General features: G+C 38.3%; 2 protein-coding genes across 10 annotated transcripts in view; both read left to right on the top strand.

Annotated features, from left to right (window-relative positions):
• Positions 1–13,246, top strand: part of exoc7 (exocyst complex component 7) — a 23,346-nt gene extending 10,100 nt beyond the window's left edge. For all 7 annotated transcript variants that reach the window (XM_082152246.1, XM_082152248.1, XM_082152250.1 and 4 more), the window contains 11 exons: positions 3,106–3,258; positions 3,345–3,443; positions 4,132–4,194; positions 4,288–4,354; positions 6,606–6,671; positions 7,671–7,791; positions 10,155–10,250; positions 10,331–10,394; positions 11,731–11,772; positions 12,609–12,742; positions 12,840–13,246. In XM_082152246.1, the coding sequence (XP_082008372.1) occupies positions 3,106–3,258; positions 3,345–3,443; positions 4,132–4,194; positions 4,288–4,354; positions 6,606–6,671; positions 7,671–7,791; positions 10,155–10,250; positions 10,331–10,394; positions 11,731–11,772; positions 12,609–12,742; positions 12,840–12,942 (1,008 nt within the window). In that variant the 3' untranslated portion in view covers positions 12,943–13,246. The remainder of the gene's footprint in view (positions 1–3,105; positions 3,259–3,344; positions 3,444–4,131; positions 4,195–4,287; positions 4,355–6,605; positions 6,672–7,670; positions 7,792–10,154; positions 10,251–10,330; positions 10,395–11,730; positions 11,773–12,608; positions 12,743–12,839) is intronic.
• A 3,060-nt stretch (positions 13,247–16,306) lies between these two features.
• Positions 16,307–22,500, top strand: part of plaub (plasminogen activator, urokinase b) — a gene marked incomplete at its 3' end in the record, with an annotated part of 12,602 nt that continues 6,408 nt past the window's right edge. Inside the window, exons 1-5 of one of the 3 annotated variants that reach the window (XM_082152452.1) lie at positions 16,307–16,344; positions 17,763–17,840; positions 17,939–17,984; positions 18,134–18,235; positions 21,340–21,448. In XM_082152452.1, the coding sequence (XP_082008578.1) occupies positions 17,784–17,840; positions 17,939–17,984; positions 18,134–18,235; positions 21,340–21,448 (314 nt within the window). In that variant the 5' untranslated portion in view covers positions 16,307–16,344; positions 17,763–17,783. Of the gene's footprint in view, positions 16,345–17,425; positions 17,841–17,938; positions 17,985–18,133; positions 18,236–21,339; positions 21,449–22,500 lie in introns of those variants that run through there. The other 2 variants (XM_082152450.1, XM_082152451.1) reach the window with 2 other exon arrangements.

The raw sequence follows: 22,500 nt of genomic DNA on the forward strand, positions 1-22,500 counted from the left end.
TGTAGCTAACGCTAACCTACTGTTGCCTTTTCATGAGATCTGTAACGTCTGTAATTGATCTTATTACAATTACATCAAGCTCTGCGATCTTGAAATGCGGATATCGCGCGCGCCATATAACCAACAGGAAAACAGTTATCCAAATAACAAAGACGTGTACAACACTCGCGTTACAGTGTGTGTATTCACACACATAAACTGCATAGCTGCATAGCTAATGTTACAGCCACATTCTACGTGTAAAATCTAGGTAACCATAAACAGTAAAGCAACACACTTATATCATTAGTTGACTTACTTGTCCGAGGTGTGTAGCTGAGCCAAAGAGAGTGATCCAGACTTTAGTTTCAGACGTTCAGCAAGCCCAGCTCTGTATTGACCCTTCGGTGTTCATTTGTACATCCAATTATTGAGCAATTGTTATGCTTCGCTCGCTCAAAAGCCATGATATTTCTCGTGGACAAACTAAAATCGCGCGCGCGCGTTCCTACTTCCTAGCGCATTTTCTCATGGGCGGAAAATATTCTCTGGGCGGGCAAAGCAGAGACAGGGGAGGTAACATTTCCTCCTTATGACGTCATAAGGAGGAGATTCAAGATCAGCGCGTATGAGCCTCCATTTTCTCAAAGGCAGAGAAAGATAGCAAAAGCTCGATTTACACCGATTGAAATTTCTAGAAACTTGGGAACCATATACAGGCCAGGGGAACTCATATTAATGTTAAAAAACCTCAGAAAGTGAAAATTTCATGTCATGAGACCTTTAAGGCTCATCTTCTCAGTTCTCGCGCATGCGTCATGTCACTCTCGTGAACTCACTCAGAGAAACACAGAAGAAAATGAAGAGTTGAATAAAGTCGTTATTTTTGGTTGTTTTTTGCACACAAAAGGTATTCTCGTCGCTTGATAAACTTAAAGGAGACATATCATGCTTTTAAATTGTTCCTTTTTACATATAAATCATACATTTGTAGTCTATATAAAGCGGAACTGCAATGCTTGGGTCTGAATTCCTCATTATTATAGCTCCACAGGCCCCTTTTCTACCCCTTTTCTGATGTGCTTCTGAAAGCAACTCGTTTTGGTGCGGTCTCTTTAAATAATATTGAGACACTTCATACCCCGCCCCCTCTCCAGGTTGTAGCGGTGACACTCGGTTCAACTCCACCCCGTTCGGCCATTTTTGTAGTCTGGTAGCAGAGATAGGATTATCTAGCGCACAGAAACTTTTATAGCTGCTACACACGTTATTAACAAAATGTCAACAACGGAAGACTTGTCCAGCCAGCCTTACATGTTCGAGCCAGAGCCGGAGCGAGATGAAAATGAAGACGACGAACCTGCAGAACAACGTCTTCATATGGATGTATCGCAATGGTGTGTACTGTATTTACACATGAAACTTTGGTCTTCCGACCTTTTACCACCGTGTCGATTTATTTTGATTAATATGTCCGAGGGAGAGAGAGCAAGACAGCGTCTAGTTTGGAGACGGTGATGTCTTGTTTACACTTTCGCCTGGCTCTGAAGAGAGAGAGTGAGCGCGCGCGCGACCGGGTCTCTCTCTCTGCTCGTTCTTTCAGTTAAACATGCTCCTGTCACAAGCGCGGCAGTTCATCTAAATTAGACGGTATAATGAAGCGTGTGGGTTACTACATCCAACAACCGAACATTTTAACTTACCCTCTCGTAACTTCTGCATCCTTTAGCTTGGACTACAAAATTGCAGCGAGAAATAATAATGGCGGATTGCTCGAAGTGTTGGGCCGGAAGTCAATGTCCTTATTTGGCAGTTCCGCTGCAAATACTGTGACGTGATAGTTCAAAAAACGTCATAGATAACAGAAAAATCTGAACCGGTTGAAAAATATGACCAAAACAGAATATAAAGATATCAACGAAGCACCTGAAGAGAATAATTTCATCTTTTCTGTACTTCTAAACACTCCAAATATACAACAAAATGCATTTAAGGGCTAAAAAAGTGCATTTAGCATGATATGTCCCCTTTAAGGTTGAACCACTGTAGTCACTTGGACTATTTTAAACATTGTCTTTACTAAGACGTCTTGTCTACAACGAGCCCAAAAGGGCCCACGTCACTCCTCTGTTCATCTCTGTGCACTGGCTACCTCTCGCCGCTCGCATCAAGTTCAAGGCATTGCCGCTTGCTCACTAGCGGCGCCAGGATTTTGATTGTAGGTGGGCCTCCAGAAAACTGGATGGGCCAGTTAAAATAAGCCACACAAAAAACGGGTTCCCCTTCATCTCCGTTTCAGCGCTTTTCTGCAGCACTGAGGACAGCGACTCACCTGAATTTAATGCGTAATTAGCATAGGCATAGGTAAAAAAAAAAAACTATTTTTTTTTATACAATTACAATTTCATTTAATTTATTGTTTAATACAATTATAGGCCTATTATTTTTAGTTTATTAACAGCAACAACAGCTGTAAAGATGAAGTTGACGATCGCCATCTCCGTAGTGAACGCGCCTGAGAGAAATGCACATCATGGATTACATAATCAGAGAGTAGCCTATTTCTTTTCGTTTTAAATTGTCAAAAAGACATTTCAAGCTTTCTTAAGATATATTTCATGTCTGTGAGGCATATGCTGAGTTTCGTTAAGTTATGATGAGATGCGCTCCTGTTCACGAGCAATGCAAGTGACCGCGCGGGCGCCTCCATGATTATGTCGTCTGCTATATTTATTAAATCCAGGCAATTGGTTGATAAAAAAATTATTAAAATTAAGATACAATTTATACAAAACGAAATTCACTTAAAAAAAGGTTTTCTACAAAACAAAACTTAATTAAGTGGTCAAAATCATGTCTGACCCACTCCATGTCTCTCGATATATTGCGCATCCTATCTTACTCGTGCTGTTCACTTTTCATAATCAACATAGATGAAAAAATAACATTATAATATTTTAACAAATATGAAACTAAATGAGCTTATTTAATGGCTACAACACGTATAGTAGGCTTACCAACTCTCTATTTGTACAAATTGCTGGTTGGAACAACATGAGGGAGAGTAATTACTGACAGAGTTTTCATTATTGGGTGAACTAACCCTTTAACTTGCTGCCGTTGCAGGAGGCGTTGGATAATTTGATGTTGGAAGGTGATAACATCGTGTCAGCGGCGCGCAGAGCCATTATGAGACACGATTACTCCGCCGTGTTGACCATCTTCCCCATCCTGCGGCACCTCAAGCAGACCAAACCCGACTTTGACGCCACACTACAGGTAAAAGGGAGAAAGAGAGACACGCATATGGCGTTTTGCACTGGATTTTGTTGGCTGATGATGTCATATCCTGTGTTGTGGTGCAGGGAACGGCCGCCAGCACCAAGAACAAGCTCCCGGCTCTCATCACCTCTATGGAGACCATCGGCGCTAAAGCTCTCGAGGAGTTTGCTGACAGCATTAAGGTCAGTCACTGAAAGGCTGGCCAGTGTCCGGACAGAATGTTTTAATTTATTGTGGCAATAATTAACGGATAATATTATGTTTACGTGGAGAAAATAAGAGAATAAACCCTGACCTGGAGTGGCCAGTCTTGCTCCGGGTCACGTGACCACCCCCTGTTTTGATGTATTCATTTATGTCATTAAATTATAATGAATATTATTTCATTCATTATTTCATTTTAAAGCTTTATTATTAGTATTATAAAATGTAATAAATAATGAATTATATGTTTTATGAATTATTTAAAAATATTTATCATTTTATTTAATATAAAAATATTACATTATTTTTAAAATTATATATACAGTTGTTATTATTAAATGTAATTAATAATTATGAATATTATTTTTTAAAAATGCATGTAATAAAAATAAATATTTATTTATTTTATTTTAAGACTTCTATCATACTAGAAGTGATTAATAATTAGAAATTCTATTAGTTATTAAAATATTACATTTTTTGTTAAATGTAATGAATAATTAATTCTAATTCTACATTGTATTAATAATTAGAAAAAAATTATTTCATTTAAATTATAATCTATATATATTACACTATTAATTGTAATTATTCTTAAATCTATTATAATTTGTGATAAAAAGTGATTATTATGTTCTGATCATGTGATGTTCTCTACTCCAACAGAACGATCCAGATAAAGAGTACAACATGCCGAAAGACGGAACCGTACATGAGCTCACAAGCAATGTAGGATCTCCTCATCCTCCGTTCTGTACAGTAAAACACTGTTGTTATAAATCCAGACAAAGATGCTCTTTCTCTCTCGTTGTTCCTCCTCAGGCCATCCTGTTCCTGCAGCAACTGTTGGATTTCCAGGAAACCGCAGGAGCGATGTTGGCCTCTCAGGGTAAAGCAGAAACACTGACGTACACATACAAAAACAGACATATTAGATCCAATAGATATTCCTGGATTATAAATCGAGCTGAAGATAGTTTGCAGTTAAAGAGCAGATGTGAGCTCTATATTGGACAGCTGACATGTCTGTTTTTATCACATTAATGTTCATAACACACAGTCCTCACCCTCCTGTCTCCTTGTTTGTCATCTTTCCTGTGGTCTGCATTTCCTTTTCCTTTGGTTTTCCTGACATCACTCATTCTGAGATCATTTGGAAAGCAAATTCAGACATTTTCAGCTTCTCTGCCCATGTTTTTCCCTGAACCATCTTTCTCCGCCCTGCACTAATAATAATTTAGCCTCTAAATTGCAATATTAAATTTTAGCTATCAACTACTATTTATTAGAGTCGGATCTGCTAAGCAGTCTTGCCTTATTAACAAATGGTCAGTGAAAATGGTCAGAAATTAAATATATGTCCTGATATGACCGCTCATGTTCACAGCAATGCATGCCAATCTGTAGCTCCTCCCACTGGATTTTCAGCTCCGCCCACTCACCTCTGCTTCTGTCACATGATCTCTCTCTCACCCTGTCTGTAGCTCCTCCCACTGGTTTCTCAGCTCCGCCCACTCACCTCTGCTTCTGTCACATGATCTCGCTCTCTCACTGGCTGTATCTCCTCCCACTGGTTTCTAAGCTCCGCCCACTCACCTCTGCTTCTGTCACATGATCTCATTCTCTCACCCTGTCTGTAGCTCCTCCCTCTGGTTTCTAAGCTCCGCCCACTCACCTCTGCTTCTGTCACATGATCTCGCTCTCTCACCCTGTCTGTAGCTCCTCCCACTGGTTTCTAAGCTCCGCCCACTCATCTCTGCTTCTGTCACATGATCTCTCTCTCATCCTGTCTGTAGCTCCTCCCACTGGTTTCTCAGCTCCGCCCACTCACCTCTGCTTCTGTTACATGATCTCGCTCTCTCACACTGGCTGTAGCTCCTCCCACTGGTTTCTCAGCTCCGCCCGCTCACCTCTGCTTCTGTTACATGATCTCGCTCTCTCACACTGGCTGTAGCTCCTCCCACTGGTTTCTAAGCTCCGCCCACTCATCTCTGCTTCTGTCACATGATCTCATTCTCTCACCCTGTCTGTAGCTCCTCCCTCTGGTTTCTAAGCTCCGCCCACTCACCTCTGCTTCTGTCACATGATCTCTCTCTCACCCTGGCTGGCCATCAGTGGTTAAGCTCTTCACTAACAGAACTATTTTAACTTCTTGCCCTTTGCCTCTTTCTCTTGTGTTCTCTCTCTCTCTCTCTCTCTCTCTCTCTCTGTTCTGCTTTGCTTCTGCCCTGTAGTTCTCGGGGACACTTACAATATTCCTTTAGACCCCCGAGGTAAGAGCCCGTGCAGATGAGTAGAGCTCGACTCCTCTGACTTACAGTCAACATGAAACCTGAACTCACTCGCTTTACTTTCTCAATACATGTGGAGAATGATCCGCCACTGCATGATATTCTAAAGCAGTGCTTATAAACATGTTTCACTCAGATCATGGAAGTATGATGGGTAAAAAAAAGTAGTATTTCATGTGAAACTGTAAATAATGTACGGTGGGACTTGATTTTGTCTATTGGGATTTGATTGCATAGAGGGGGGTAAATATTATTGGATTAATAGGACACAGGATTTAAGGATTGTTTCAGACACAGATTTTGATTAAACTCCAGAAACGTCAGAATCATTCACAGTATGACCTGAAACATTTATTATGAATGTAAACGAGGCTGATTGGATTTCATGTTGACTCATAACCCATAACTGTCTTTCTGAATCGCTTACTGTACTTGCTTTTTTTTTAGACGTGCAGATGTTTCTGAAAGAGTTACAGGCTTTATTTACGGTGTTTATGTCAGTTTCCGGGAACTTTGGTTTATGGAAAGTTGGTATTTTCTCTGAGGATCTTCATATTATCCCCTGCAGCCGGCAGGATATGAAACAATAACTTCTCTAAGTTATTAATTATAGCATTGTACACGAGCTGTGATTTAATCCAGTTCAGCTGATCTGAGACCAGTTTCTCTTCTCAGAGAGTTATGTGTAATATATGTTTCATATGTAAGGATTAACTTCAATCTGAGCATCTCGTTTATGAGTTATTAAGATTCAGAGGTCGACAGAATTACTCAGACAGAAGGAAGTGATGATTTTCTGAATGTTATTTAAATGAACGGCTGTTGAAATGTCTCTCTTGTGGATTCCAGAGAACAGCTCATCCGCCAGCAGCTACAGTTCAGAGTTCAGCCGGAGACTACTGAGCACGTATATCTGTAAGACACACACTCACACTCACACTCACACACACTCACACTCAAATGCTCACACACACATACAGGCACACACGCTCACACATTTTTTTTACATTTTCAAACAAACTCATTCTGTATGATATATGAGCTTGTTTCCTCTTGGGGACCTGAATTTAGGTCACACACATACTAAGTACACACACACACCACACACACACACACACACACACACACACACACATACTCAAACACACCACACACTCTCTCACACACTCTCTCACACATACACTCACTCACACATGCGCACACACACCACACTCACATACTCAAACACACCACACACACTCACACACATACACACACACTCACTCACTCACTCACACACACAAATAACTGATGTTTTAAAAGGTCATATCCTGTATTTTCAGATAAGCTTTCCCTCAGGTCATCTTAGAATGTAATACTAGTAAAGGGTTTTTTGTTGATCTTTTAGTTTGTCTTGAGCAGTTTCCACAGTCGGATCTCTCAGAGTCGCAGACGTTCAGAATTTTCAGCCTGTTTTCATTCAATGCTCTTCTTTCTTTTTTCTCTCTTTTGTTTTGAAGAGGAAATTTTGAGTCCTGAAAGTTACAGGATGTTTTCATAATCATCAAACTCTTTTATATCAGACGATCATGTGAAATTTGATTCTAAATTATATGAGTTTTCATTCATTAAAATAAATATTAGATTAAACCTATAATTTAGAAAACATTACATGAAAAATAGAAAAGTTCCCTTGGACTTACTAAAACTGAAGTAAATATAAATTAAAGCTAAATAAAAATATTTAAATATTAAATTACTTTAAATTGAGTACAATTTAAATTGAACTTATATTAAATAAATGTTAATTCAATATAAAGTTAATTTAAAATATTAATAAATCCTATAATAGTATATAAAAGATAGTAAAGTAACACTGTTTGTGTTTGGAATAAATTCTATTAGATAAATATGTGTTGTTGTGTTTCTCTGTAGATAAAGTCCTCGGTAACCTGCAGCTGAATCTGTCAAACAAAGCTAAAGTGTATGAAGATCCGGCGCTGCGAGCCGTCTTCCTTCACAACAACTACAACTACATCCTGAAGTCCCTGGAGAAGTGAGTAACAGACTGATTCAGGACCGTTGAACAGGTTCAGTTCACTGACCAATCAGACACTGGAACACACTCACTACTAGCCAATCAGGCGACAGTTAAAATGACGTTTTCTTCCTCATTTAAAGGGGAGGTTGATTATGATTTGACTTTTCTACATTTACATTTACATTTAGTCATTTAGCAGACGCCTTTGTCCAAAGCGACTTACAAATTAGGACAAAATTCAGCGAGTCATCATAAAGAGGCAAAAGCAACAACAACACAAGAAGTGCTCAAAATACGAAGTTCAGGTATTATTCAGAGTAGCATAAGCCTGATAAGTGATGTTTCAAAGGGAAAGGAAATTTTTTTTTTTTTTTTCTATAAGGTTAAGTGCTCACGGAAGAGATTGGTTTTCAGCTGTCTTTTGAATGTTGTCAGGGATTCTGCATTCCGGATGAGGGTGGGGAGAGCGTTCCACCAGCATGGAACTGTGAATGAGAATGTTCTGGAAAGTGATTTTGTGGCTTTCTGTGATGGAACCACGAGACGTCGCTCGTTGACCGATCGTAGGTGTCTGGTAGGGATGTAGACTCGTAGGAGTGAGTGAAAGTAGGAGGGAGCTGAGCCTGTGATAGTTCTGTAAGCAAGCGTCAGTGCCTTGAACTTGATGCGAGCAGCGAGAGGTAGCCAGTGCAGAGAGATGAACAGAGGAGTGACGTGGGCCCTCTTGGGCTCGTTGAAGACAAGACGAGCTGCAGCATTCTGGATCATCTGTAGGGGTTTGGTTGCACATGCTGGAAGTCCAGCCAGAAGAGCATTGCAGTAGTCAAGCCTAGAGATGACCAGGGCCTGGACGATAAGTTGTGTTGCATGCTCAGTTAGGAAAGGTCTGATTTTCCTGATGTTGTGCAGTGCAAACCTGCATGATCGAGCTGTCTTTGAAATGTGATCTGTGAAGGTCAGCTGGTCATCAAACGTTACTCCAAGATTTCTGACCGATCTTGATGGGGTGATTAATGATGACTCTAGCTGGATGGTGAAGTCGTGCTGTAGAGACGGATTGGCAGGGAGGACGAGAAGCTCAGTCTTTGCCAGGTTGAGCTGCAGGTGATGTTCCTTCATCCATGTGGAGATGTCCGCCAGACAGCTTGAGACCCGTGCAGCTACTGTGGGATCATCTGGTTGAAAGGAGAGGAAGAGCTGCGTGTCATCAGCATAGCAGTGGTAGGAAAAACCGTGTGCCTGTATGATGTGTCCCAGTGATGTGGTGTAGATGGAGAAGAGGAGGGGACCAAGAACTGAACCCTGGGGAACACCTGTGGTCAGCTGATGTGCTCTGGATACCTCACCTCTCCATGCGACCTTGAAGGACCTACCTGTGAGATAGGACTCAAACCAGTGGAGTGAAGTTCCTGTGATGCCCAGTGCTGAGAGGCTGGACATAAGGATCTGATGATTCACAGTGTCGAAGGCAGCAGACAGATCCAGGAGAATGAGGACTGAAGATTTAGAAGCAGCTTTTGCGATCCGTAGGGCTTCTGTGACTGACAGTAATGCAGTCTCAGTTGAATGTCCTTTCTTGAAGCCAGATTGGTTGACATCCAGCTGGTTGTTTAGAGACAAGAAGGATGTTAGTTGGTTGAAGACAGCTCTTTCAAGTGTCTTCGCAATGAATGGTAGGAGAGAGATAGGTCTGTAATTCTCTACAAATGATGTGTTTAGCGTGGGTTTTTTGAGCAGTGGAGTAACCCGAGCCTGCTTGAATGCTGTAGGGAAGGTGCCAGTATGGAGGGATGAGTTGATGATGTGTGTGAGTGATGGTAGAAGTGTGGGAGAGATGGCTTGTAGAAGGTGTGAGGGGATGGGGTCAAGCGGGCAGGTGGTAGGGTGACTGGAGAGGAGAAGTGTAGATACTTCTTCCTCGGTTAGCGAAGAAAAGGAGGACAGAGTGGTATTGGCTGTGGAAGGGGTCGGTCTGGTTTCTAACTTTAGTTAGTGTGTAATGTTAACCCCCCCCCCCCCAAATTTATGTGCATGTCTGTGTGAGGTAATCGAAGCTGCTAACACATACACGCACACACGAGCTGTTGAAGCTCCACCCCCTGTGCCGGAAGTAGCAGCTCATTTGCATTTAAAGGGACAGACACCAAAACGGTGTGTTTTTGCTCACCCTCAAAAAGTGACAACTTTAACATGCTATATAAAAATATCTGTGGGGTATTTTGAGCTGAAACTTCACACACACACTCTGGGGACATCAGAGACTTATTTTACATCTTGTGATAAGGGCATTATACCACCCCTTTAATATTTAGTTGTTCCTACGATAAGTCACATTAGTGAAGTAGAATGTTATGTGAGTGGTGTTCTCCGCTGCGCAGGTCTGAGTTGATTCAGCTGGTCGCTGTGACGCATAAGAAGGTGGAGAGTTCATACAGAGAACTGATCGAGCAGGAGATCCAGAATTATCAGCGCAGGTAAAACATCACCGTCCACATGCCAGTCACTGTCCTGTCACGATTCAATGAATGACCTTCTGACCTTCACTCACCTACAGCTGGCTGAAGGTCACAGAGCATCTGACCGAGCGAAACATCCCAGCGTTCCAGCCTGGAACCAAAGTGAGAAGATCTCACACACACACACACCAATAACGATTCTATTCTGCTTTTTTCCATGTTCATCTTTCTTTAGTGTGTAATGTTGCTGTTTGAGCATGAAGAAGGTTTTGGGAGTTCTTCTCTATATCGCTGTTTCTGAACTCCTGAAACGCCTCCATTGTAATCTTGAGTTTCTTCCGGGAACGAACACGTCACAATATTCTTGTTATAATAATTCATACGCAGAATAAAGGGGCGGGGCTTGATTGAGTTAGTTAGTAGTGTGTTAAACTGGCGGTTATGGTAAGGGGCGGGACATTCCCCAAACACACTCGAAGCGCTCGACCAATCACAATACACTGCTCCAGACGACCAATCAGAGCACAGTGTGCTTTTCAGGAGGAGGGGCTTCATAGAGACAGGAAGTAAACAGAGCGTTACCAGGCGGGTAATCCATCGACCGGAAGTTGAAGCCGGCCGCGCGCTGCCATCTTTTAGCAGAACTTCACTTGCGTTAGCATTCCATTGACTCCCATTCATTTTGGCGTCACTTTGGCAGCGAATAACTTTACATCTGAGGCGTTTAAAGACTCTATTTGTCCATTATTTATTTCTAAAGAAACGCGACAATGTATAAAGGGCTCCATTACCTTCTATGTTACATTATGGCCCCGTAGAAACAGTTTTTGTAAAAATAGGCTAACGATTGCGTCATAACCACTCGACTCTCTGTCGCACAGTAGAGAGATTACCGTACAGACAGGAGGAGAAGCTCGTGGGCAATCGGGGGGACGTGGAGGGAGAAGCCCATAGATATATTACACTGTCAAAATAATTAATCAGAATACTTACTCCTGCTCACTCACGCCAAAGAACTCTTTGCTCAAGCTCGCCGTCTCTGCAAGATTAACGCTGGCAGTTTGCACGCACAGCTACTAGAAGATTTACATCTGTCAGACAGGTCGCTCACGTCATCAAGCTTAGTTTGAGTCGGTTTGAGTCTGCGCGTCAGGAACGGAAGTGCTAAAAAATCACTAAAAATGGGCTTCACTTGTCTCAATTGAGTTCCAATGAGATGGCTCTGTCCACTTCTTATACTGTTTATGAGCGTTACTGACAGACTGGGAAGAGAGGAGCCGCAACAATGGAGAATATGAGGAAATAATCAAACACAATCGAGCCCAAAACACAATCAAGACTTTGTAAAAGGGCATAATATGGCGTCTGTAATGCTTTATTATATGCAGTTTGGAAATTCTGCTCAGTTTATGTTTTGAGCTTCTGTTAAAAGTGTCTTTATTTGGTTGGTCATTGAATGATCTCAGTTTAACCTTCACTGATGTTTTTGCATGAGCAGCTGAAAGACAAGGAGCGACAGATCATCAAGGACAAGTTCAAGGTGAGAGAGATTCATGCATCATCTTTAGTCCTTCTGTATCATATTTGATGCATTCATTTCTCAGGCCTCTGAATGATTAAACCTGTCGCACACAGTCTACTCTCAGTCCTTCTGTCTCTGACTGATAGTTTAGACTGTTTTATCAAGTACAGGTCTGTCAGTGTGATTGAACGTCCATCAGCTCGAGCTTCACGTGTCTTTCTGCTGTCAAATCTGCACTGATTTTAATAAAGTAAATATGAGAATAGCATTGATATTGTTAGTAATATTTCAAGATGAACACTTACTGGACTGAAGCTTTACTGGATTATCCAAACATCATTTTATAGAAAAATCACGAGTATCAAATATGATCATCAGGCTTTTGAGGAAGGTTTATTAGTTCATCTCTCAATCATTGTATTGCATTGAATCATGTTTTAAAACTACAAAGCTTTGATCATAAAATCAAGCATTTAAATATCATCGTACTAAGACATATTATTGGCAGATATTGATGTTTATATGCGTTGTATCTGCTGTACTGTTATAAAGATCTCACTGATTGACATTACAAGCATCAGAAGTTCATATATTTTGTCAATATTAATATCAACATCTGCACCAAATTGCATATTGTTTGAGTCTCTGAATAAAACTGGTGTTTTTTCCTCCATATTCAGACTATATGAGCCATAAAAGCCTGATGCATCAAATATGATACTCATCAAAAACACATGCAGTCTTTTATATTTTGCCTAAAGGTTCAATAAAACTATGATTATTTGATATGTCAGTGTTTACAGGGATGAAGTGTCTTGTGTTGTGTGTGTGTGTGTGTGTGTGTGTGTGTGCAGGGTTTTAACGAGGGTCTGGAGGAGCTGTGTAAGATCCAGAAGGGCTGGGCGGTTCCTGATAAAGAACAGCGAGACGCCATCAGACAGGCTCAGAAGAGAGTGGTTTCAGACGCTTATAAAGCCTTCCTTCAGCGGTGTGTGTGTGTGATGCATCAGCTCATATCTCATGTGTCATATACAGATGTATTCGGCACGTGTTTGTTCATATGCTAATCTTTGTTTTTTTTACAGATGTGCAAACATTTCATTCACCAAAAATCCAGAGAAGTATCACCGGTACGCGCCGGAGCAGGTGGAGGAAATGATTGACAAGCTCTTTGACACTTCGGCCTAGGCCACGCCCACTCCGTCACCATAGCAACGGAGTCTCTGGTTTCCACTGGAGACGAACATGCACTTTCCCCTCTGCTTCATCACACACTACTCCACTGCAGCGTCACTGTTCGTTTGTGCTCGTTTTGTTTTTTTTGTATAAATGTATTTATGTAAATGTTTTTGGGGGATTTAACTGCAATAAATAGAAATCACTCCTGAAACTTCTGCTTCAGGTTTCTTCAGTTCAATATCTTGTGTTGTTTTCAAGTGCTGCATTTATGAGACCATGGTTGTGATATATGAATTGAATGAAAAAATATATATATATATATTTTTATATATATATATATATTTACATTTATATATACATATTTATATTTATATATATATATATATATATATATATATATATACATGTGTGTGTGTATATATATATATATATATATATATATTTATACATGCATGTATATGTATATATTTAATACTTTTCTTTATTACTATATTTTTACATTTACATTTTAATTACATATATAATTAGTTTAAAAATATTGCTTATGATTATTAATTTCATTATTATATATTTTTACTTTTCCCTTAAAGGTGCATTGCGCAAGTCTCTGAGTTTTTGCAGAACTATGCCTCCTCTGGCGGCAAGCGAAACTGCAACAACAAAAGTTTTCTTTTTTTTTTTATCTTACGTGGAGTTTGCGTTGGTGTTTGAAATGAACTACAAGCCGGTCTCTTACAATCCATCTTCTACGGAGAATGGCGGCGAATACACAAACCTGCCAGACATAGCCAGGTGAGCGTGCCGTGAACGCGCATGACGTCACGCCCAGTCTCAAATTCCGACCCGAATCCCTCTTATTTATTTTACTGTAGGCTACAGGATTATAGAGACAATCTCAGTGATCAGAGAAGGGCTCATTCAGCCCATCAGGCAATTGTTTAAGCATGTATGGGTTAGAAAACGGGTATTTTTAACATGAAAAGTTGCGCAATGCACCTTTAATTAAAATATATATTTGTACTTTCTTAAAAAAAGAACACTAAAAGAAAAAAATATATATATTTATTTTTGTTTATTGTCATTATGTTTTTACTTTTAAATAATATCTATATATATATCTCTATATATATATATATATATATATATATATATATATATATATAATTAGTTTTAAAATCTTGTTTATTATTTTTTAATAAACAAATGTTTAATGTTACAAAAGCTTTAGGTTTCAGATAAATGCTGTTCTTTTGAACTGTCTATTCATCATAGCATCATGAAATAAAAAATGTAAATAACTGTTTTCAACCTTGATAATAATCATAAATGTTTCTTGATCATCAAATCATCATATTAGAGTGATTTGTGAATGATCATGTGACACTGAAGACTGGAGTAATGATGCTGAACATTCAGCTTTGATCACAGGAATAAATTACACTTTACTATATATTCACATAGAAAACAGAATAATAATTACATTGGAATAATATATCACAATATTACTGTTTTTGTTTGTATTTTTAATCAAATAAATGCAGCCTTGGTGAGCAGAAGAGACTTCTTTTAAAAACATTAAAAAATCTTACTGACCCCAAACTTTTGAACGGTAGTGTATATAATACTTTTTAATGATTAAAATATATATTTTAATGACTTTTTTAAAATATTGTTAATTATTATTATATATTTTTATTCTTTTCTTTTTAATACATTTTATATTTATATATAGTGTGTGTGTATATATATATATAGTTTATTATTAGTTTCATTATAATTATATAAATATTTTTACTTGTTAATTTATTTTAATCTTTCATTATTATATATTTTTATTTTTTACTTTAATAATTGAAATACACATTATTACACAGTCGCAGTCCACATGTCTGCATCGGTTTTGGTCTCCGTTTCTAACACTGGAGTGTGTTGTGTTTGTGCAGAACGACTCGTCTTATATCGTGGTGTTTGGTGTCATTCACACACGGTCAGTTCTCTTTAAGTCACACACCTGTGGAGAACAATGCTCCATAAACTGCGATCAAAACACAATATTATTGTCATGCACAAATCTTCAAATGCGTTGTGTAGTTTGACCTACATCTCGTTAGTTTAGAGTGATGATGAACATCCGCTCAGTCAGTCGAGGTGTGGAGCTCCGTGTTTAACAAAAGCTTTAATCACTGAGCTAAGATCAGCTCAGAGTCTGTGAACACAACAGTACGAGCTGAATCATAACTCTACATCCCCAAAACAATGAGCTCGACCAACACCCACAGGAGTTACTCACTGAAAATCCCAGAGGAGAGGAACGCATCAGGGAATGCATGTCGAATATGAGGCACGGCGAGTGTGTGTGTGTGTGTGTGTGTGCACAGATGTTTCTGGATGTGGAAGTGTGAAACTGATTCCACTGTTGGCCCACTTGTTTCTCAGCGGATGAGTGTCAGTGTCGGGGGTTTGGGGAAGAGGCCCGGAACGCTTCAGTGATCCCGCTTTCTGCTCCGATTACTGGGAAAAACACCCACGATTGTCTTGTATTGTCATTTTGTTTCAGAGTTTAACTGGAACCGTTTATTCAATAACATTTCTATCGAGTAGTATCATATTTGATACATAAGGCTTATGAGAATATGAGAATAAACAGCTCAGTTTTATTCAGAGGCCCAAAAATATGCAATTTGTTGCATATGCTGATATTTATATGGCCAAAGTAAGATGAAAACCGTGAGATCTTTATAACAGAATAGCAGATACATAAATCCATATAAATAGCCTATCAAAATCAACCAATATTACGTCTTAGTAAAAAAAGCTCTTTTAAAACATGATTCAATGCAATACAATGATGATTGAGAGATGAACTAATAAACCTTCCTCAAAAGCCTTGAAGATCATATTTGATCCTCATGATTTTTCTATAAAATGTTTGGAAAATCCAGTAAAGTGTTCATCTTGAAATATTACTAACAATATCAATGTTATTCTTACGTTTACTGTATTATAATCAGTGCAGATTTGACACGTGAAGCACGAGCTGATGGGGAATGTTTGTGCAATTACACTAAAAGACTTTTATTTGATAAAACAGTGTAAACTCTCAGTCAGAGACAGAAGGCATGAAGTAGATTGTGTGTGATCAGGTTTATCAGTAAAGTTTTGATCATTTTAGAGGCCTTAGAAATGTTGTGTATTAATAAGATACTGTAGATTTACAGACCAGTTCAGATAGACGAGAAAAGAATCTAGTTTCAGTGTGTGTTTGACAAACTCCCACACAACCTCTTCTGTTCCTGCAGCCAATCAGAGCTAACGCTCCTCTATATAGGGAGTGTGTAACACACACACACACACACACACACACACACACACACACACACACACACTCCGGTCCTGCTGATCTGATAACTGGTGAGTTGAGTTATTCTGCTGATACACGAGTTCATGCATGACTGAGATATTAAACTGCTTTAAACATAATCCAGATGCACAATATTCATAGTGACGAGATGATCTGTGCTCTACTAACTCTGTGTAAATGCTGCTAGAAGATATGAGGACAATAATATAACATAATGTGCTTTATATAAAATAGTTTTTAACAAGTTTCCAAATTATTTTATTATGACATGCTGTTTTTAATGAACCTTGAGAAGCAACATTTATACTGAAATGTATACTTGTCGCCGGTCTGCTGGATTTATTTAGTTTAATATTTCATTTTATTATTTAGATATTTTGCATAGTTTCAGATCATTTACTCTGGGATGGATTTTTTTATTTTTACTGTCATTTTTTAATTAATTCTACTGTTTATTTTATTTTATTATTTTTGACATGTTGTATTATACGAGTTTCAGATAATTTGCTCTGTGAAGATTTTTATTTTATAACATTTTTTTGGGATATGTTGTATTATGTTGATAGTTTTAGATCATTTGCTCTGGGAAGATTTTTATTTTGTTTTATTTATTTATTTTATTTGGATATGTTGTATTATGTTGATAGTTTCGGATCATTTGCTCTTGGATTTTACTTTATTATTTTATTTTATTTTATTTTATTTTATTTTATTTTATTTGGATATGTTGCATTATGTTGATAGTTTTAGATCATTTGCTCTGGGAAGATTTTTATTTTGTTCTATTTTTTTATTTTATTTTATTTTATTAGATTATGTTGATAGCTTCAGAACATTTTATTTTAATAAATTGGATTATGTTGGATGGGAGGACTTTTATTATTATTATTATTATTTGTATAAACATTTTTGATGAATTGGATTATGTTGAATGGGAGGACTTTTATTTTATTTTATTTTATTTTGATAAATTGGATTATGTTTAACGGGAGGACTTTTATTTTATTGTTTTATTTATTTTAATTTAATTTTGATATGTTGTTTTATGTTGATAGTTTTAGATCATTTGCTCTGGGAAGATTTTTATTTTATTTTATTTTATTTTATTTTGTTTTGTTTTGATAAGTTGGATTATGTTGAATGGAAACATTTTAATGAGACATGTTTGAGTTTATATCTGAGATCTCTAACTTTGGATTGCAGACGTTTGGCATCTTGAGACCTTGTTGAGATGCATGTGAGATTACGGTCTGAGAACCAGCCGATCTCTCATCGCTGTCTACGAGATTTATTACACACACACATCTCATCTGTGCGGATCTCTGAGCTTTAATCTCCTTCTCCGCTCCAGGCCTGCTCTGTCTGACCGGGCCTGTTATAGGAAATTAATTTTATAATGATTTTTTCCAGGAAATTTCTCCGTTGTGAATTTCTAAAACAAACCTTGCCGTGACGATCTGTGTTTCAGCGTCTGAATGCCGAAGGAGAAATGTCTGTGTTCTGCAGTCTGAGTTTAACACTAGCTTTAGCAGCGCTCACAGTTTGTGTAAGTGCGCTTCATAACTACACACTTCACTTTCACATTTAGACACTGCTTGTGTAGTTTCTAGACTGAACTCCTCGTTTCTTTGCTTTGACCTCCAGAGAGCCCAGCGCAGACTCTTTCCCAGCGCTTCACAGGACAAACCAGGTGCAGATGCTTTATCTTTTATTTTTCATGTTCACATTAATATCACATAGAAGTCCCGCAGATTGATCTCACGCTTGCTGTGTGTGTGTGTGTGTGTGTGTGTGTGTGTGTGTGTGTGTGTGTGTGTGTGTGTGTGTGTGTTCCTGCAGGTGTTTTGTGTCTGAATGGTGGGACGTCTCTCTCCTCTCTGTCGGGACGTCACTTGCTCTGTCTCTGTCCTGACGGCTTCAGCGGCTCCAGCTGTGAAACAGGTGTGTGTGTGTGTGTGTGTGTGTTTATTATCAGGTCTTTGCATCTGTAAATGTTCATCCTCTCTGTTAAAGGGATAGTTCACCCAAAAATTAGACCGTTTGTTTTTAATTTTATTGTTTGCCATCTCATCCAGTAGCGGGCGCTCTAAACGTATTGTAGCGTAGGCCCATGATGACCGAATCAAGCGAATAATAGCCAAAAGCCAGCCTGTTTTGAAAATGGAAGAAATGGAATCTCCTGTTTTCGGTGCTGATGCGGTGGTGACGCGTTCATGTAACATGTAAGGGTGGCGCTGCCAATAGAGCACCTAAAAGCTGTGACAAAGAACCGGCAAAAGTAATGATTATGAATATGTCAAATATAGCAAGGAGACATTTTAATTTTTTAGTAATAAACAAGTGTTTTCTGTGTCAGTGTCGGCTGCAAAGATGAAGTTGACGATGCTGACTCGCGATCTTCGCAGTAGTGAACGCGCCAGAGAGAAATGCACATTTCATACGGATTACATGAGCAGAAAACAGTCTGTTTTCTTTCGTTTTGAATTGTTCTGTTTAAAAGTAGACATTTCAAGCTTTCTATATATGTCTCAGGTCTGTGAGGCAAGTAGGCTACCGTATATGCTGAGTTTCGGTTCATTTATGAGATGAGCTCCAGGTTCACGGCCGGCGCCTCGTAGATATTCGAATATATTGCTTGATATTTAATACCCGTTCGAATTTGATTTTTCTCAAAAGTGACAGCCCTAATTTACTCACCCTGAAGCCATCCTAGGTGAATATGACATTCTTCTTTCAGACGAATACAATCAGAGTTATATAAAAAAAATGTCCTGGCTCTTCCAAGCTTTATAATGGCAGTGAATGGCTGTTTCTGTTTTGAAGTCCATAAAAGTGCGTCTATCCATCATAAAAGTGCGTCTATCCATCATAAAAGTGCATCTATGCATCATAAAAGTGCATCTATCCATCATAAAAGTGCATCTATGCATCATAAAAGTGCATCTATCCATCATAAAAGTGCATCTATCCATCATAAAAGTGCATCTATGCATCATAAAAGTGCATCTATCCATCATAAAAGTGCGTCTATCCATCATAAAAGTGCATCTATGCATCATAAAAGTGCATCTATCCATCATAAAAGTGCATCTATCCATCATAAAAGTGCATCTATGCATCATAAAAGTGCATCTATCCATCATAAAAATGCATCTATCCATCATAAAAGTGCATCTATGCATCATAAAAGTGCGTCTATCCATCATAAAAGTGCATCTATGCATCATAAAAGTGCATCTATCCATCATAAAAATGCATCTATCCATCATAAAAATGCATCTATCCATCATAAAAGTGCATCTGTCCATCATAAAAGTGCATCATAAAACTGCATCTATCCATCATAAAAGTGCATCTGTCCATCATAAAAGTGCATCATAAAAGTGTATCTATCCATCATAAAAATGCATCTATCCATCATAAAAGTGCGTCTATCCATCATAAAAGTGCATCTATGCATCATAAAAGTGCATCTATCCATCATAAAAATGCATCTATCCATCATAAAAGTGCATCTGTCCATCATAAAAGTGCATCATAAAAGTGTATCTATCCATCATAAAAGTGCATCTATCCATCATAAAAAAGTGCACCAGATGATCCCACAGTAGCTGCACGGGTCTCAAGCTGTCTGGCGGACATCTCCACATGGATGAAGGAACATCACCTGCAGCTCAACCTGGCAAAGACTGAGCTTCTCGTCCTCCCTGCCAATCCGTCTCTACAGCACGACTTCACCATCCAGCTAGAGTCATCATTAATCACCCCATCAAGATCGGTCAGAAATCTTGGAGTAACGTTTGATGACCAGCTGACCTTCACAGATCACATTTCAAAGACAGCTCGATCATGCAGGTTTGCACTGCACAACATCAGGAAGATCAGGCCTTTCCTAACTGAGCATGCAACACAACTTCTCGTCCAGGCCCTGGTCATCTCTAGGCTTGACTACTGCAATGCTCTTCTGGCTGGACTCCCAGCATGTGCGACCAAACCCCTACAGATGATCCAGAATGCTGCAGCTCGTCTTGTCTTCAACGAGCCCAAGAGGGCCCACGTCACTCCTCTGTTCATCTCTCTGCACTGGCTACCTCTCGCTGCTCGCATCAAGTTCAAGGCACTGACGCTTGCTTACAGAACTATCACAGGCTCAGCTCCCTCCTACTTTCACTCACTCCTACGAGTCTACATCCCTACCAGACACCTACGATCGGTCAACGAGCGACGTCTCGTGGTTCCATCACAGAAAGCCACAAAATCACTTTCCAGAACATTCTCATTCACAGTTCCATGCTGGTGGAACGCTCTCCCCACCCTCATCCGGAATGCAGAATCCCTGACAACATTCAAAAGACAGCTGAAAACCAATCTCTTCCGTGAGCACTTAACCTTATAGAAAAAAAAAAAAAAAAAGAAAAAAAAAATTCCTTTCCCTTTGAAACATCACTTATCAGGCTTATGCTACTCTGAATAATACCTGAACTTCGTACTTTGAGCACTTCTGGCGTTGTTGTTGCTTTTGCCTCTTTATGATGACTCGCTGAACTTTGTCCTAATTTGTAAGTCGCTTTGGACAAAGGCGTCTGCTAAATGACTAAATGTAAATGTAAATGTAAATCTGTCCATCATAAAAGTGCATCATAAAAGTGTATCTATCCATCATAAAAGTGCATCTATCCATCATAAAAGTGCATCTGTCCATCATAAAAGTGCATCCATCCATCATAAAAGTGCACCTATCCATCATAAAAGTGCATCATAAAAGTGCGTCTATCCATCATAAAAGTGCATCATAAAAGTGCATCTATCCATCATTAAAGTGCATCTATCCATCATAAAAGTGCATCTATCCATCATAAAAGTGCATCATAAAAGTGCATCTATCCATCATAAAAGTGCATCTATCCATCATAACTCTGATTGTATTCGTCTGAAAGAAGAATGTCATATACAGGATGACTTCAGGGTGAGTAAATCATGGGCTAATTTTCATCTTTGGATGAACTATCCCTTTAAGTTCTTCAGCTAATGATGTTTTCTGGTAGACGAGTCCATGTCCTGCTCTGACGGAATCGGTCTCCACTACAGAGGTCCCGTGTCTAAATCAGCGAGTGGGAGGGAATGTGTGGAACTGGGTGGACACAAACACTGCAGGCGAGTTGAGCTCTAACAGATCCGCTTCTGAGTCACCTGACAACTATAATCATATCAGCATGTCTTAGTCCTGAAGACTGGAATATTAATAGAACAAGAAAACAAGTTTGGGGCTCAATTTATGAGAAAATCTCGCGAAACATGCCAAGAACCGACTTGTCTTGGGCAAAATTCACCCCAAAATTAGAAGAAATAATTGAGATATTAAATGTAATTCAATTGAACCTTAAAAAAAAAAAAAAAAAAAGACAAAAGTTGTTTTAAATACCTTTTAATTTAATAATTATAATAATAATATAATAATAATGATTCACTTAATAATTATTTTAAGTTTATTTAATTTGATAATGTTTTGAATATAGAAAATTAAGCCTTTTTGCATTTTGACATTATATATATATTTTTTTGACAATGTTTGTTTTACATTAAACACAAAGAAACACATTTGCCCCATTATTAATCATTTATATTTCACTGTTTTAAAGTAAACCAATTTTTATACAATGAAAATTTAATTAAATTTAATTAAATTTAAGTTTTGCATAAAGAAAATTAAGCTTTTTGGACAATTAATATTTTTTTTTGCATTTTAACATTATTAAACACAATGAAGCACATGTACCCCATTAACATTTATTTATATTTTACTGTTTTAAAGTAAATCAATACTGTCATACAATTAATAATATATTAATTGATAAATATTTTTGTATTGTGATATTATTTTCATTATAATTAAACACATTTGCCACATTAACATTTATTTATATTTTACTGTATTGGAGTATAAAGTACTTTTATATAATTATTTTTATTCAGATCAACAGTACAACAAATATCAGCATGATATATAAAAAAATTTTTTTTTAATTACATTACATTACAGTGAGAATTTGGTCACAGTGCAAAACTATTCATTTTTTACTTTTCATTTTGGTGTGAAATATGACCTGCACATGTTCTTGATCATATTTGCAATATTCCCCCTTATTCTCAAGTCTAGACATGAAGATCTCCTGCAGAAAGATTCCCTCACACACCTTCACACACAC

This window comes from Leuciscus leuciscus, assembly GCF_965113295.1.
Source record: "Leuciscus leuciscus genome assembly, chromosome: 21".
NCBI classification, from domain to species: Eukaryota; Metazoa; Chordata; class Actinopteri; order Cypriniformes; family Leuciscidae; genus Leuciscus; species Leuciscus leuciscus.